Source organism: Rhea americana, unplaced genomic scaffold (assembly GCF_003343005.1).
Source record: "Rhea americana isolate MKP2758 unplaced genomic scaffold, rheAme1 scaffold_383, whole genome shotgun sequence".
In the NCBI taxonomy this organism is placed as follows: domain Eukaryota; kingdom Metazoa; phylum Chordata; class Aves; order Rheiformes; family Rheidae; genus Rhea; species Rhea americana.
The window spans coordinates 204472-222353 of NW_028186516.1; the positions used below are offsets into that span (position 1 = coordinate 204472).

At 44.8% G+C, this 17882-nt stretch overlaps 1 protein-coding gene across 1 annotated transcript in view; it reads right to left on the reverse strand.

The window, feature by feature from the left end:
• Positions 1 to 9748: 9748 nt before the first annotated feature.
• Positions 9749 to 17882, reverse strand: part of ANTXR1 (ANTXR cell adhesion molecule 1) — a 101187-nt gene continuing 93053 nt past the window's right edge. The window contains exon 18 of the mRNA XM_085313376.1: positions 9749 to 14037. Within this exon, the coding sequence (XP_085169502.1) occupies positions 13765 to 14037 (273 nt within the window). The 3' untranslated portion in view covers positions 9749 to 13764. The remainder of the gene's footprint in view (positions 14038 to 17882) is intronic.

Below are 17882 nucleotides of genomic sequence, written 5' to 3' on the forward strand. Positions count from 1 at the left end.
CAAGTTTGAGCACCGAGCTTGAACTTGATACTATGTCCTGTTCAGGCTGCAATCTGGACAGTCCCCAGTTCTCCACCCAGTGCTCTGTTGTGTGATCTTTTCTTATCCCAGTTTGATAAAATGACCCAGAAAGGGAACAGGGCTGGGGGAACAACTCCCAGATCCACTGCCTGGAATATCTAAACTAACTGTCCATTTTGACTGACCTGGGCTAGGAAGCTGCATAGTCAGTTGTGCCTCCAGGGCACGTGRTAAAATTAAAAGAAGAGCAGACAAGCTCATTCTTTAGCAAAAGGTCAACCTACTGCAAATAGGAGGAAACATTAATTACAGCAGCAGTGCAGAGGTAAATCTGCTGAAGACACTGGATGAATTTTCTGCCTGTCTCATAATGCTAATTCATACAGGCACACCCAGAGGCAACACAGATGCTTAGGGTCTGATGTAAGACAATGTGCAGTAAAAAGAAAATTTTTCCAATTGCTTCAGCAAGTTTTGGATCAGGCTGGCCGGGAAGGACTGGAAGGGATCTCATCCCTGCAAGCCCAGTGCCGCCATTCCATCTAGTCCCATTCRCAATTCAAACGGTCGCTCCTAAGCCAGTGTGGTCCTGCTTGCGCATCGTTCCACGTTAGCCCTGAAATACGCTCGTTTTTTTCTGCCATTTGAACAACAGGGTGGCTGCTGTTTGCCAGGGCCACGTTTTAAAGGATAATGAAGAACAGTTGTGCACATGTGGAAGCAAGTTTGTCCTCTCCTCCCTGCAGCGTTTTCAAAAGCCTTGCACACAGGCCTAAAGACCAAGCTGAGTTACTCTCAGTGCACTCGCATTGGTCACCAGACCGTCAGCCACTCTGATTCAGAGGGCCTGATCTAATGCAAATTTGCTCATGCAACTCAATTGCATTAAAAAGTTATTTGCAGAAGCAATTTTTTGCAGACAACTTCTCTGCCAGACAAGAGAATGCATCCTTCAACACCACCAACGGAAAGGCTGAATGACCGTTACTTTTCCTCCCACCTTGGCAAYGGGAAATCAGGAAAAAACACCCTTACATTTAGCAGGGTCATTTCTGCAGGAAGAAGGGGAAGATCTAGCTGACACCGTTTGTATGTCAATGTGGCTGTAGACCCAGTAGCACCATACGTATCCAAATCAGACTGTTAAAGCGACACAGAGAAGGCCTGGCATTTCCCCACAAAATTGTAGCTCTAGTCAGACCAACAGGGCAGAAACGTGTCCACTGTCTGCTTGAATTCTCCCACGGTTTGTCTGCAGATGAAAAGCATTATAAGGAGATCGATTCTCACTGGAGAATTGTGCAGCTGTGCAAGGRAAGTGCTGCTTGAGAGAAGAACATTTGCCATCCTGCCTTTCATGGCCTAAAGATCCTCCAGTAGGCTGAATACACTCCTGTCCTCCYTGAGGCATTGGAAGCAACTGTGAAATCCTGCAATATTTATGTATTAGCAAACTGCAGCATTTTGAACTTGCCAGTATACGGACTATCCCACTTCCCAGCTGCAAACCCTTTGAGGAGCGGGATGAGCATAGAAATGGCTTTCAGCACAGCTCATCTCTTCAACAGAAAGGGAGGTGGAGGAAAAAACCCAACTTTCCAGTGAATGATTAATCACGGAGCTGGCTGCAAACAGACAGACAGACATCACCACTGCAAATTAGTTCTGCTTAACCATCTCCTACCGTGGTCTGGGGAAGGACTTTACTGCCAGCTGCTGACCCCGATCAGCCGCTCACTTGGTGGAAGAGCGTGAAGGCCCCTACTGAAAGCAAAACCAGGGCACAAGGTAGCTCTGGAGGCTGCAGAACACTTCCTGCAAGATACTATGTACCCTCAGTCACCATTCACCATGTCAGTAGGGGAAACTGCTCAGAGAAACTGTCCCACAGCCTCCAAGCATGAGCATCTACCAAATCAGTCTTCTAGAGCAGAGATGCATAAAGCTGCATGAAAATTACCTGGCTCAGCCAGCACTCAGAGAGCCTGACATGTTTTAAGAGATGAGCATCAGAGCCCATAGTAATATTTGAGAGTTAAAAAAAAAAATCTAAAAAAAGCATTTAGTTAAAATAAAATAAATGTGAGGCTTCCTTCTTCATTTTTGGCCAAACCAGTTTTCAGGAAATACTCTTTTTTTCCAGAAAAATCTCTTTCTCACTCTCTTTTTTATTAAAATAAATAAATAAATAAAAGCTTGCCTGTCAAAGCCCAAACCCGAATAATTTTTTTAGGGAAATTAAAACATACTCTGCTTTTGGCTTTTCATCATCATTCCTCTCTCCCCTAAATATTGAAACAGATGAGTAAAGAAGAACTCTACAACGGGGCAGGGGAGTAGCAAACATGAGTGGTTCCTGCTAACGCGTTTTACGTCTCCACGGCTGTGCTCTTCTTCCTCGCGCTCACCACCTTGTCTCCCACACTTGCACTGTCCCAGCAGCGCAGCCCCACGCAGTCGCAGCGGCTCAGCTCACTGCTGACCCTTGCAGCCGTGCAGAAGTTTTGCTTCCGCCTTGGCAATCCTACGCAGTAAATTGTTTAAGCTGTGTTGTCCCCAATCTTTCAGAGCTGTTCTGCTGCTAATGCACGGACAGCTAAAGAGAAGGCTACATTTGCAACAGTACAGTTCTTTCTCTAAACCCAGATTGTTAGTCTCATGAATTTTGCTTCTAACACCAAAGTATTAAAAGATACCATCAGCTAACGCGATTCCTAACTACTGTTCTGGTCAAGATCTGCATTTAACCCACCGAATCAGTTGATTCCCTGGCTGTTTTCCAGCAATTCATGCCTTCTCTTTTGCTTCTCACATTCTAGTCTGGTTCTTATTTATTTAATTTTATGTTGTGGGAATGTAAAAATGTGCCATAGTGGATTAGCCCACTGGCCTGGGTGGTCCAGCACTTGGCTTCAGCTGGTGTGTGTTTCAGCCAAATCGTTTCAGTAAGAAATCATTTCGAAAAAGACATATAAAGCAAAGGCCAAATCCTGTAGTCCTTATTCAGGCAAAAATCCTTGCAGATCTGCAAGTGGCAGGATGCCCCAGCACTTACAGCACTGGTAGCCTTCTCCAAATGCAAGCCCCTTTTTTCCTCAGTCTGCTCACTGCAATGCAGACAGCTGTGTTGGTGCTGGACAAGCTACTTCCACAGTCAGGAGCTGTATAATTCTGCCCATTTTAGAGATGGTGGCATATGGATTGAGCAAACGCTAGAAGGTCTGCTAGAAATTACGATGCAAGACCCCTCTAATTTATGCCACCTACCACTATAGGGTACTTCACCCTAAAAGGTGAGCACAGTCTAAGGGAGTATATGCACGATAGTACAATATTCTGCTGCTGAGCAACAGATAGGAGAGATCCGCAAACACATTGCCCAACAGAGACCAAGTCAGGGACACACGCAGTACAGTCTGTGTGCAGCCCCGCTGTTTTCCTGCGGTGCTTTTCAAGAGGCTGTCTAAACAGCGCCCAGAAAACCTTTTCACTCCAAAAGGTAATGGCTACAAGATTGAGAGTGAAAGATCAGGCACAGAACTACACTGTTGCTGCCTCCAACTTGCTTGCAACTACTTCTTTTAAAAGATGGACAGGACAAAGTGAACATGGCATTTCTTTGGCATTCACCCATGTGCATGAGCCTGCTTCTCTCAGCTGCCCAGTATACATGACACGTTAGCCCATTCTGTTTTAGGACGAAATCTGTTATTGAAAGTCAGGCTTGGAAGGCTCTGAACATGGCCATGGAGTTGTAGCTAGAACAGGCACGAGATCAACATGTCTGGAGACAAAAGAAAGCTCTTGCCAAGAAAAAAATCAAAAGTTGTTTTGCAAATGCAAGGAGAGCCAGATTCCCTTCTAAGGCATTCTATATATCAAGGCCTGTATCCTAGAGTGTTTGTCTTGGCAGAAACCCTTCCATACCAACCTCCGAATATACATCAGGGCTACCTGAAGGCCAAGCAGTGCCTCTGCAAAGCACAAAATGCTGCTGTCTGTGCTTCCCATCTGCATTGCAACAATATAGAGTATGCCCATGTCATGCAATGGCGCAAAGGGGACAAAGGGACATGCCCAAAACACACTAAATCAGAGCTGTTAAACACAAACGAAGATACATTTGCACTTCCACTTAGCACAGACTAACAAGAAATTTGGGGAGTTTTCACAGCTTGTAGAGAACATTCAGATCATAGGATACAATTTTTGATGAGGTCAAATTTCAAGGTGCTTCTGAGAAATGTCTGCAGAACTTTTGAAAACCTAAGCCCTCGCTTCCCCTTAACATTTGCCTTTCATTTGTTCCCATGAGTCAGAAAGAACAGCCCCCAGCAGGCAACTCCTTTGCCTGCTCAGCCTTCACGCAGACACAAGCCTGGATGGTGTGCTGCTAGCATCCAGTCAGGATTAGCAGCCAGAGCAGGGCTTTCTTAGTCACTATCTCTGATGTCTTCCATTTATAATGGGCACTCTCTAAAACCTTGCCAATTTGGCCTCAGATAAGCAGATAGAGTTACCTCCATACTTGCAGCATTACCTAAACTTTCCTCTGCCTGCTACAGGGACTGCTCAGATATTTAAAGAGCTAGTGACCTGTTAACAGGAACTAACTCCTGGGTTCCTTTTTCAAAAAGCCCTGGGAACCATGCAGTCTCGCAGGCCCTAAGAGAGCAACAGTGAAGCAGAGATCGAGCTATAGTGGTTTGCATTAGCTGAGAGCCTGGCTCCAGGACCTGCTGCAAGCCTGAAGGACAGAGGCACCACAGTGGATGCGCAGGGGTCTCTCACAAAGTCAGCACAAAAGCTGGGGTCAGAAGCATAAACCTCTTGAGTGTATATGTGAGACACCTGGGTCCAGGCATTAACCACAAATGCCAGAGGAATGTGCGTGCTGGCTGGAAATAGCCTGCGAGGCAGCAGAGGGTTAGGTTTAACTACTGGAAGAGAACTTTTTCATCATAGTAAATGGCTAATCTATTCATCTGAGCTTCAGCCTTATTTCTGAAGCAACAAGTGCTACCACCAACTCCTTTCCAGGAGCTTCCTCCCTATATCCTTCAAATCCTGCTTTTCTTGAACCCTGGACATACTTCCATCCAGATGGAGTTGGCTCTCAGGGTCTGCAGCAGAGATTGCTGCTGTCTTGGTTGGCATCACCAGTGTTAAGTTTCCCATCTCAGGTTTATYGGATATAAATGGTTCTCTTGCTGTGGATGCACCTACAGACCAGACTGCATGCAGAGTAGGAAAGTGCATGGGAACCTGATTTCATAACATCACCAACCTTGGCCAGAAAAATCCTATTGCCTGTAAAGCTGAAGAGGCCAGAAACAAAATTATTGAGAACTTACTCTATTTTTGTTGCMTCTGAAGAATGCTCATGTCATGTCTACTCCCAAATCATTCAGTGTCAGAGTCAAAAATTGAAACTGCATTCCCAGCTCACTGCATATTTAGGTGGCAAATGACTCAGTCTCCTAAAAAAGCAGCTTATAAGATCTCCTACAACTAAAAAGAAGAAAATAATGGTCTAGTTTGCTGTCATGTTTTGAAGACAGGCTATTCACATGGCAGTCTAAGCACCTCCATATCATCCTTAAAAAAAAAAAAAAGTATTTGTTTTATTTTGCAAGTCACTCTGAGCCAAATACTGTCACCAGATTATCTCAAGCAGGACTGGGAAAGAAGTGTGGACCAAGCCACCCACATCCCTACCCAGACAGGAACAGAAGCAGAGGCAGACAAGTGAGAATGACTTCAGAGTTTGACCTTCTGAGCTGGACTGTTAAGAAAACAAACAAAAAACTGTCTGATGCTACTACAGTTATTTCAATACATTTTTAGAAACTGCAGGGCTCTCCAGTTTCCATGACAGCCTATGAAATATGTGTCTGTAATCATTACTATTTTAAGCCAACATAGTATTACACGCATACGTGGACACACACAGTAGTCTTTTCCCAAACGAGTAACTACCACCAATTCACACTGTATCATGTCAAAATAGAAATTCTCAAGTTCTGCCTTGTGGGCTCTTTTCCGACAGTCAGTGAAAACACTGCCCATACCTATCACACCGGCTCCCTTTGCTCCTTGCTGCTGCATTGCATTAGACACAGCTAAAAATACCTTCGATCCATTCCTAGTATTTTTTCCACATCTGCCGTTGCTGTAGTTACCGGAGAGCCTGCTGTGCCAGTCTGAACGGGGAGGGCAAGGCCGTTCACACGGCCACGAATGGTGAAGGGGTCGCCCAGAAAGAGGATCCATCAAACGCACCGCACCGGGGAATGCCTCCCGGCGCCYTTCCCGAGCGCAGGCGGGACTTGCTGCCCCGTGAGCAGCTCTGCCCCAACACTCTGGTCGGCACCCTGCGCCAACAGGCAAACACCTGGGGCCAAGCGGAACAGAGGGAACACTGATTTGGGTTTTCCATGCAGAAACGATTAAATGACACTCGCCAAGGTGCTTGTGAGCCCTGTCTTAGTGACAGGGCAGCAAAGCCTGGCATCCACAGAGAATAAGCGCGGAAGGAAAACCTGGGGAACAAAACCAGCACTCTCCTCAGCTGTACCTCTTCAGTCCAGTCTGACTGAAGTTTTGAGACCTACAGAAATTCTAATTTTAACTGAACTTGGGCATTTCTGAGCCAAGTAAAAAGAACTCMATTTCCCAGGAGATTTTTCCCAGCTTTTCTTAAAAATAATTCAGGGTTTGCCTACACAGTCACAGCAATGATAGAATAGGATATTACAGGGCAGTGCTGACCAGCAGATAAACCTTTTTAAGGCCAGACATGCTCCCATTTCACATGTCACCAGCGACCAAACATGGATTAAAGGAATGCAGACCTACTCTGTTTCAAGTTGGCTTTTACTTTCCCAGGGAATTGCCATTGAGTAARAACTAAAATGCTTAGAAAACAGTCCCTGACACCTCCATTCCCAATCTTCTACTAGTGGGGCTTGGATGTACAGAAAGACCACAAGAGCGAAAACACGAGAATAAATAAGCACAAAAACTGAGCATCTTCTGTAAGCAGCTAAAGGCATACACACTCAAAGATATACAGCAGCTCACTTCAAGGCTATGCCAGGAAAGATTTTAAATGGGAATGGAAAGTAGAACATACAAGTCCACAGCTTTCTTGCGAGTAAAAGTTACCTCATGTACTAAGTTCAGTTTTCCACTTGCCATGGTATTTTAGCATGCTATATTTTCTCCAGCCCTATTAATTCCTCCAGCTCTGGGACAGGCCCCAGGATTTAATGTCTATGAAGAACTAGGAAAATTCCTGCTCAGGCTGCAGCATAGTTAGCTCATGAGATGGTATCARCTCACAGCTAAAGGTAGCGCAGCCTGGATTACAGCTCCAGGCCACCCATGGCATCAGTGGGGAAAATACCCCCGACAGAGGGGACAATTCTTCTATGATCAGGGACATGCACCTTTAAGCAACGTCTCTACAGGCATAGTGGCATCAGAAAACACATTCCCTGGCAATCTGGCATTTCAAAAATATTCTGCCTTCTCCTGATAGCAAGAAGAACCTTTGAAAGCATTTAAATATTAAAARATACTTAAATAATCTTAAGAAGTATCAGCAGCTTATTCCAGCAGCATGCTACAGAATTTTAGCCACTCCCCATGCCCAAAACAATTTATTYAGTTGCTCATGTTATTTTCCAGCTTTTTAGAACTATCTCTTTAAAGAAAGACTGTGTTACTCTATCCAGCAACACTAACAAAAAGAGGATCAGATTATGCTCAAGTCTCACTGGTATTTCCACCAAACCCTTTACAAAAGCCCCATCTATGACTCAGAAGAGGCTTTCTCTGCCAGAATTAGAAAACCCCCAAATTTCCTTTCCAGCCTAATAAGGAACTCCTCGGTTGCCCAAAGCCAGATAAGCTTCTAGAGGAATAACCAGGGTTCATCTGTAAGGAAAGTCCCTGTGAGCAGACCCTCCTCCCCCTGCCCCCCCCCCCCCCCCAGCATAAACACAACTGCTGTTCAGGAAGGGGGCTGCTCTCTTCACCTCACTTGGGTACTCGAACGCTAAGATAAAATCAGTTAGCTCACCAGCCCAGGGGGCAAAGAAAGCATTCCCCACTGCTTGTTGGGCATCAGCCCTGCTGTGACCCTGCGGAGTCAACCCACCACTGGAGGTGTTCGACCGCACACCCTGGTACAGCCTCCAGCCCGGAGCTGCAAAGCCCTGGTGAAAGCAGCCCCTTTCCCTGGCAGCCTCAACAAGAGAATAAAAGAAGTTGCTGGAGCAGCCCAGCCAGGACTCACCATTTTGGCTCCTTCCAGCTGCTGAAGGCATAGTCCTGATCTTTCCTTCTCCACTTGTGGATAGGCTGTGGATCCTAGAGCAGTGTGTGCACCACTATACAATTCCAAAACCACCTCACACAGGCCCAAAGCCACCCACTCTCTCCCTCAGGGGCCACTGCCCAGGGCCCAGCTCCACTCCAGGTGGGGCTCATTGAGGGACRCAGGTGGCTAATTAGGAGCAAGCCCAAGACCAGGGGGTGGCCACATGCTGCCTCCTGCTCTGGGCTACAAAAAGGCCTTGTGTGCACCTCTCCTTGCTCTGTGGTAGYTTGGCTCCAAAAGTGTCCTGTCTTGGGGGCAAATGTGCCCCCAAGAAGGCACAGGGATGCAGACTGCTGAAATGGCCAGTAGCATGTGCTTTCTGGACTGAGGATCAGGTTCAGGAAGCAGGTGGTTTCCTGAGGTAGTCAGGGTGGTAGTTGCCTGAAAGCGCAAACAAGCCTGCCTGCCTCTTTCTATAATGTTTTTCATTTTTTTTTGCTCAATGTAACAACGGGATTTTGTATGCAGCTCAGCTGCACAGCCGTTTTTGTGCAAATACATGCCCTGAAAAACATGGAGCTATCACTAAGACTGGGCAGGTTTGCACCACCTTTTCTGAATCTGGGCTACAGTTTAACATTCCTTATTATTTTTTTCTTTTTTTAGCTGTCCTCTTTTGAGAAGAGTAACTATGGATTTTCTTGATAGTCTCCATAAATAAGCAGTTCTTGTCAGAGTCAGAGAGCAGCACTCGCTGAGTAGTGYTGCTTCCTCCTTTGCATCTGCTAGGTATACAGGTTTCATGTAAAAAACAAAAGGATCCCTGACTAAGCCTAGACCTGCTGTGGAAATTGCTACCTCACATTTTCCGAGGAGGCAAAAATGCCTGGGCTTACATGCTTTGCTGAAACAAGGCAGGGTGTTGACACTGAATTTCTTTGTGCTGTGTTAATCTTCTTTGTGGAATGAAATATTCCAACCATATCAAAATCCAGATGGGTTAATGATGGTTATGCAGGAAGGAAGRAAGAAGGACTATCAGCAAGTGTGGGTGGAAACACGCTTAGTTATTTCTTGTAGACTTTGTATGAAGGAACTGCCTTTGTTAAAAGTCACCTGTGTTAAAGGTTGCTGAGCTGAGCTGCTTGAAATGAAAAGTTACTCTGTATTTGGAAGGCGAGGCTGCAGATGTCAGCAGAAGAGCAGGCTGTTTAGGCTATGTCCTCTCTGAATGCTTTTGTGTCGGATACAAGCGCTCTGGTCTGTCAGGAAGGAAATCACCAAGCATTAATTCTCCAAGGTGATGGAAAATCAGTTTTACGAGAAAACTTGTTGACCAGGATCCTCCAGTCTCCCGCTCTGTTCCCCTTACCTAGTCAATGAATCTTTTGGAGCCCAGCATAAATTTGTGTAGTTCTTTAATAGTAACATCAAGGTCAGCAAGAGTAACGACCGAATTTAACAAATGACACATGCAACAAACAGAGGGAGTAAAACATCTTTGCATAGCACTGGCTGAACTGACAAAACTTAATTTGATGTTGAAACAGGAGGCTTGTTTCTTTTCCTTTGCTGCATCAGCACCACGTTTAAGGCAATGTTACTAACTAGTTACCCTCAAACCTTGCCAGAGCTCTCGGAAAGCAGACGTTCCCCGGCCWTCCCAAAATAAACAGTGACAGAAGAAGCCTTAACACACCTAGAAGCAGAGAGAGAATTCTGAAGACTACCAAGGTTCATGTGGGTGAATGCTTCAAAATACAGAATCCTTCAAAAAACTGAATCCTTGTCAAATGCAATTGCTTAGTCCTTTGAACACTGACAAAGAGTTTTGCATGAATTAAGAACAACAGGAATAGTTGAAGTGACCTATTTAGAGCAAATAAAACATAACTCTTTATTTAATGTCATCAGACATCTGTTTGTTGCTGTTTAGACCAATGCTATATATGAGCATGTGCACAGTGGGACCTGATGAAGTCTTTTGGAATTGCACAGCGGATGTAGTGCCACTCAACTCCTTTTGATCTACAATGAACACTTACTTAAAATTGGCTAGTGTGGACTGATAGCCTGTGTAATGTGTTTCTAGGAATGATCTATAGACAGAGAATACATAGGGTACCATATGTCAGTATACAGTACACCAGCTAATTCAACCTCATTTACATAGCATTAAATGTCAGGGGAAGCTGATTTAAATTTGTGCCCAAATTTTTGCTCTTGGTTGGCTGAAGTCAGGTTTGTAAGTTAGTCTTCAGGGACTGGCATAAGAAAAGAGTATAGTTTTTATAAAAAAGCACTTGCAATACCTTTGAGGATGCTAATTTAGCAGGCACACTTAGGTCGATTCTAACTACAAGATCAGATACGAAGTGTGTCTCCAAACACGTACTCTGTGTTTTCTGAGAATGTTAGTCAGGGTCTAGCAAAACTGATTCACTGACAGCAGCGTGCTTCTGTGTCCAGCTCGTCACCCCATTTGTAAGCAGGAACAGTTGGTCTGTCTGTCCCTGCTGCACTCCGGCCATATCTCACCCGGATTGGTGTGCAGAACGCCTTGCGTATGGATCAAGGGCGCATATAGCTTACAGTTCTAGTGCTCCAATTAATGCTATGTAAAATAGGTATTCGTCACTATAGGAAATATTTGTACATTTATAAAAAAGCAATACAACCATAAAGAAAAAATACAACAAGCACAGCTTGATACAATAACATGCCATGAAATATCATTGGCTTTATAATAATTTACTACAACTTGAAAAATGTTCTTTTATCCACACTGGATAGGAAATGCTTCCATCTAACATATGGTAAGCATGCAATAACAATATGTACAACAAAAAATTTGGAGCTTGTTTTTTATTCATATACTCGATGAGGGTATTTTATAATCACTATTTTTTTCTACTGATCTAGGTTTTCTTTTGCTTCCTTTGTACTGTTAGGGTTTCTTCCCCCTTAATTTAGGGAACAGAATGAAAGTTTGTATACAAATCCGCAACAAGTTAGCTTTAATCACGGAGTACACAATGCTTTTATTTTTCCCCCAGCAGTAGGTTTAGGTTTACTGGTTAACTGACACACAAAAACACAAAAAACCTCAATGCCATATTGCTGAAAATCAATTTCCTTTCCAAGCTTTTTTGAAATATTGACGATCTGCTAGGATAAATATCAATTGATCTTGCACTACAGTATACCCAGTTTTTAATCTTTCATCATCACACCAAATCAACAACTATTTAACTAGATCCTATCCGTCATAAGAGAGAGTCCAGTCAAACTTGTGTCAGGGTGTTGAGAGTTTCCCAGTCCCACCTGACCATCACAAAGTCATCTTGTTGAACTAACCATGGCCTGTAGCTGATACTATCTGACTTAATGAATATTAAAACTATTGGTTTTGCTCCTAACTGGGGACTGCTCTGTGCTGCCTGCAGACAAAACAGTCACGTGGGTAAATCATTCAGCTTTTTTGCAGAAGAGCCAGCACTTGGCTGTAAAATGAGTCTTCAGATCCGCCGTAATTGCTGTATCATCTCATATCTCTGTACTGTGGGTGAGATTGGTGGATCAGTCAGATTGACTCTGAGTCTCATGGTACAGGTTCATTCACAAATGTCCTTACCAAAAGGACCCCAGGCCAAGTCTTCATTGAGTTTTTAACTGGTCTGTTCTTTTTCCTTTTTGAGTTTTTTTTTTTCTTTTCTTTTTTTTGTTAGAAAAGCGAGAATTAGTATTTCCAACAGCACTTACCTGCAAAGCATTTCTTTATCTGGTAGAAAATTATATGAGCATGAAAACCCTTAGATATTCATAGAACTGCAGCTACAAAGACGGTTTACCTTTATGACTTCGTAATTTCCACCGAGAGTCATTTTGTGAGAACTGATCCTGACAGTAAACTAGGGAGCCAGAGGCTTGGCTGAAGTGCTGAATGATCTCACCTATTTCTAGCACTGTGCTGCAAAGGCAGGTGCTCAGAAAGTTTGCTATAGGTTAAAACATGTGCATACACAGTATTCTGGAATATGGTGGGGATCCATTAAGGTGGAGAAAGCATGCAGAAATGCAGCCAGTGCATTTCTTGGAAGACTGATTCCCATCTTGCGTGTGTGTGATTTTTGCCTTCATCAACAATTGCTAATAAAAGTGATGTTGTTGAGAGCTGACAAGAGTAAGAACACTGGCTYGTCTTCACTGTGAGTTTGGAAGGCATCCACTACTTATTGAGAAAAGGAAAACAAAAATCCATGTGGAAACATTTTTAGGGCAAAAGAATGTAATTTACAGAAAAATAGAAATGCATCAGTGGTAATAATTTCAAACTGACAATAACAAGAAGCCCAAGAAGACTGGATTTAAAGAACTCAGTATACCCAACCACTTGTTTATATTCAGAAACTTTCCTTTTAAAATGGAAAACAGCATTAAATTACACTGCTGAACTCAGTAGAGCGATTAATTAGATGGACAAAAATTAGTCTCAACTAAATGCAAAATGCTTCTGTCAACCATACTTTCCCCAGATTCCTTTGCTCAATTTTTGTGTACTCTTCTGTCCCATTGGGAGCACTGAAGGCTGGCCTGCTGTGAATTATTGCTTGTCCTCAGGGATGGAGTCAAAGCCTCGGGGACATACTGACTGGTTTACTTTTCTATGTGATTCATTTTCCTAGTGGCACTCCATTTTCATTCACCTGCACTTCCATATACTAACATACGCAAATCCAGACACCAGAGACCTACCCCTTCTCATTCCTGGATGCTCCAAGGTGATACTAACTTCCCTTCTCCAACACATGGTCCACGGCAACAGCAGCTTGTCATCAATTCTTTCTGGATCTAAAAGTGTTTTTACACTTGCAGACCTGCTGTTGCTATTATTTGCCTGGCAGCTGGCATGTGAGTGAGACATGACTGGCTTTCTGTCGTACCTTGAGTCTTGAACCACGACGTCTGTGCAATCGTCTCCAAGTAGCTAGTTGGGATGTCTGCTCCTGCAAGAGTCTTTTACTGTCCTCCCTTGGTGGGGGGAGATTGCTTTTCCTGAGAGCTTACCCTAGTTATTCATTCATTTTTTCAGTCTCACCATGGTAAGGCACTGTGAAGTGGCAGGGACAAGAATGAAATGCTGAAAGGAACTTCAGTTATTTGCCCTGTTCTTGGAGTCTTTTGGATTTTTTTTGCTTTGATATTTTGGTGGCACTGATGCACAAAGGATTAAAAAAAAGAAGAAAACAGAAGGAGAAAGACGACTACAAAGTGGTCCGTTCTGTTATCACCCATTTCAAAAACAGTCCGGCTTCTTCCAACCGCCCGCCGCCCCCTCCCCACAAAGATGGATGTCATACAGTACTGCTGAAAAAGCCTTTGGAACACTTCTGGGAGAGACGGGAGCAAGGCTGACCCTAGACAGCCGGGCGAGGCGGGGGCCGGGATGGAGGGGGGGCCCGGTTGGGAGGTGGCGCTTGGGGGGGCGGGGGGAGCGGCGGGAGCGTGGAAGATGGGGACGGGGTGGGGGGTGTGGGTGAGCTGGGTGGAGGCGGGGTGTAGATTGGGGCTGGGGGCGGGGGGTTGTAGATGGGTGCTGGAGGTGGACAAGATGCGGGGTAGGCGTTGTTGAGTGGATATTTAGGTGGGGCCTCTGTGTTCTTCACTCTGGTGAAATTGATGCAACGGCCCTAAAACAAAAGAGGAAAAAGTGGAAAAGCAAAGTTACTGRCTGGCGCAACGGCACCGCAGCGGATACACCTTCCCGGCCGTGTGCAAATCTGACGTCAGCTTTTATATTCCTGGGCATGCTGCCGTGTCGCCTCTCGTTCCCTGAGAYGGACACTCTAAGTACAAGTCCTGTTTTGGCAACTAAGAGGTAAAAATTAAATGCTAATGACAGCTTTTGAAGTGAAGAAGGGTGCAATCCTTTTGTGCTGTCTCCTCACTCCAGGAACTTTCTGCAGAGCACAAAGTACTTCAAGTCATACTGCAGTTGCAAGAGCTATCCCTGTTCTTCCACACTGGCTTCTGAACCAGTGCACAACCCATGGTCCCTGCCTCTACAGCTGCCCCTATCTGGAGTTTGCAGCTTTGGGGTCTCTCCTTCAAGCATACAGCTTTTGTGTTCAATTTCTAATCATTTACCAACCAGGCAGGAAGGAAGATTCATTTCACTAAAGCAGTTACTCGCTCAGATTTTTTTCCTGAGATACTTTCATTCTTCATTACGCTGTCTTGATATTCTAGCGCTCATGTGAAGCCAATAAACTGCTTTTCTTGCTCTTCTGTGGGAATGGTGCTAAGCTACGGTTTGTTTTACATTTTTAAACAAAACCTTTGCCCCCTGAACTGCTCTTTTTTTTTTCCTTCCTCCTAAGTTCCACCTGCAAAAGATCCCACTGTAAATACTTAAATGTCAGAATCAGCATTATTGTATTATGGACTCATTCTTTTAGATATGAAATCATCCAAAAAGGCACTAGAGGATTTCTGAGTCCCTAGTTTGCCTTTGAATTTGTGAGTGTGAGCTTATTTTCTGTTTTCCTCTTTCCTCTCCCAAAGTAAATGTTTTTCCTGGTGAAAAAATGCCAAAAAGAGTGTTGAGCCCATACAGACTGGATGAGATCTGCTGGGGCAACAAGATGAGCAGTTCTGAATCCTTTGCAGTGCTCTGCATCATGTCCCTGCTGTACCCAGTCTATGGACAAGCGCTCTGCAGAAGAGGAACTGATAGTGAAGGGAGGGAGAAATTGGTACAAAGGCAGAAGGGGAAGGTTTTTGCAAGGATGAGAAAAGCTGGCGTGGAAGGGGCTGACCCCTAAAGAAATACAGATGGCTCCTCTCCAAGGGCTCTGCCAATTATATCATCATGCTCTGTGGATACGAAGAAACATCTGTCTGAGCCTTAGCCTCTCAGTAGAGGAAAGCGGATTCCTCACCGAAGCAATGAAGTATGCAGAGCAGCCTGCAGCTGAGTGCAGGCTGTCATGTGCAAGCAAAGGTCATTTAAGGGAAACAAAGAATTTGCAGCACCTTGAACCCTGACAGCATCACCTCAAGGCTGCTCCGAGTGTCRGACATTCTCCTCAGCACGGCTCAGCCTTGGTCTTCTGCCAGAAGGAAGAACCCTTGGCTTCAACTCAGGTTCTCCTTGAGCAATGGATCTCTGGGGCAGAGCAGAGACCCAAGTAACCGGCATGAATATGCCTACGGTAATGCCCCTCCCTGAGGTYTAATGCCTCTCAGTTAACGGTTGTCCTTACAGCGTGACCACACATGGAGGGAGAAAGGGAGGACAGGGTTAGCCACTGCCCTGTACTGTCTGTTACCATTAGCGTTTGTGCAGTGGGGTCATGTTCGGCATCTTTTGCCCAGGACAACATGTTCACACAAAGGGAAGTGGAAGACTGAGCAACAGCCCTGCCAGAAACACTGTTCTCCCTCTGCAGCATCCCGGCACCTCTGATGCTGGCCAACAAGGGGGCACCATATGATCAGTCAGAGAAAAGCCTCAGATAAGCACACAGCCATCTCAACTCAGAGTCYGTAGTTCTGTTTTCTCTCTGTAGGCTGCTGTCTCTGCTTTAACAGTGTTTTAATGCACTTTGCTGTGATTTTAAGTAAATAGGGTGGGATAACCCTGCTGAGTGAGTAGAAGTCTGAACTGAAGATTAACCAATTTTACTCAGAAAAAAGCCCCATAAGAATGTTTTCCTTGTTCTAGTTCCACATCTCCTGCAATGCAACTTTAGTAGCTTCAGACTATTGCTTGCACTGGTTTTGTTTTCTTTATTTATGTTGAAAATAAAATAAACCTGAACAAAAAGCAGCAGTCCAGAAATCTCAGCCAGAGAACAAAAAGTTGCAATTGTTTTTGTGTGGAGAGATACTCTGTCTGGATGCTCCAGGGGTGAGGTTATGGTGCCGTTGATCCAAATGGAACGCATCACTGCCCAAAAAGCATTCAAGAGGATGCAGTGAGGCTCAGAAATCCTTGGGTTTGGGGCCGGGGCAGGGCTTGCAGACTAACAGCCATGTAGCACTTCTGGTGATACCCAAAGGATGGCCCCAAATGATAAGATATTACATCTTGCGCACGGTTTGACTTCCCCGGCAAAGATTTGACTTCTTGTTGAAGAAAATTGGCTTGGATAAATCAGGAACACCATTATCACGTGAAAGTGCTAGCACCTCATACCAAGAGCTGCACTGTGCTTTACACTAGTTTTTGTGGTCAGCTACCACCCAGTGATTCTGCATCTAAGAACTACTACTCATATCTGTGACTAATGATAACGCTTCTTCACGAGTACTAGGGTCGCTCTGAAATCGGAGAGCTCTTTTCTCAAATGTCTCCACTGTCCTTGATAACCATGGTTTGACACAGACTTGTTGGGCACGCCATCTGGCTTGAATCGAGTCAGACCGCAGTTCTGAGCGTGAGCAGGGGAGATGCAGGTGAGAGAACAGCCAGCATGGGGAGCGCAGACACGAAAGCCAGACTCAGCCCTGCACCAGCACAGCACGCAGCGGTACTCACCAGACATCCCTTCCTCATTCCAATATGCATTACAGTGGTATTACTTTAGAGTTCAATCCTCTTTTCCCTTCAGAAGGATAAAGAGGGGGCCTTTACCTCAGCACTAGCACACAATTTCCCGTCTCCTCCCATTTCCTTTCTTGCCTGGGTTAGCTGCTCTGCAGCAAATTGACTGTGACCTGTTAGGTCACGCTTTCTACTACTGTGCGAGGGGTAATCCTGCAGGGCATCCTACGTGTGTGAAGGGCAGATACACAGTTCAGGATTCTTCCTCATTTYATGTGAACTGACAGACCAAGGGAATTCTTCTTGCGTTTCATTGCTTGACATTTCCCTCACCCATGCAGCTGCAGGGAGAATGCCAGATAGGAGTTTTCACTCCAGAATGGACTTTGGCAGCTACACTGCCTCAGAGGAGRTGGAGAAGCCAACATCTCTGAGGGAAGGGATTGTCAGACTGAATGACAAGAAGAAATCCAGGGAAAAAAAATACTATACCATTGCACAGGACAGACAGAAAATGTTTTAGTAGTGGTCTGGGTACAAATGCAAAGCAGACTCATGGGGAAGAGAAATACTTGAACCAAAAAGTTAGATGTTAAAAACGGATTTCATCTTGTATCTAGCAATCTGATAACYGACACAGAACTACAGAGGTTGCACTAGCCAGATTATGACCACAGACAAGTAATCTCAGAGCACCAGAAGACCAGCTTTCTCTGAACTGCATGGCAAGAGATGTGTTTTCCCACCTGCATTTACCAGAAGGGGGCYCTGATTCACAGCTGGACTTTGTACCATATAACTCCAATAGAAAAATAAAACATCAGCATCATTGACCTACTCCTCAGTTCAGTGCTGTTTTATCTGGAAAACTGTCTGGATGAAGATCAAGTTGGCTGGCCAATCACCTATCCATTCAAGTTTTTACAGGGCTCTCCACTGCCAACATAGTTCAGTGCATCCCACAGATAAAATTCCACGTGAGCAGTT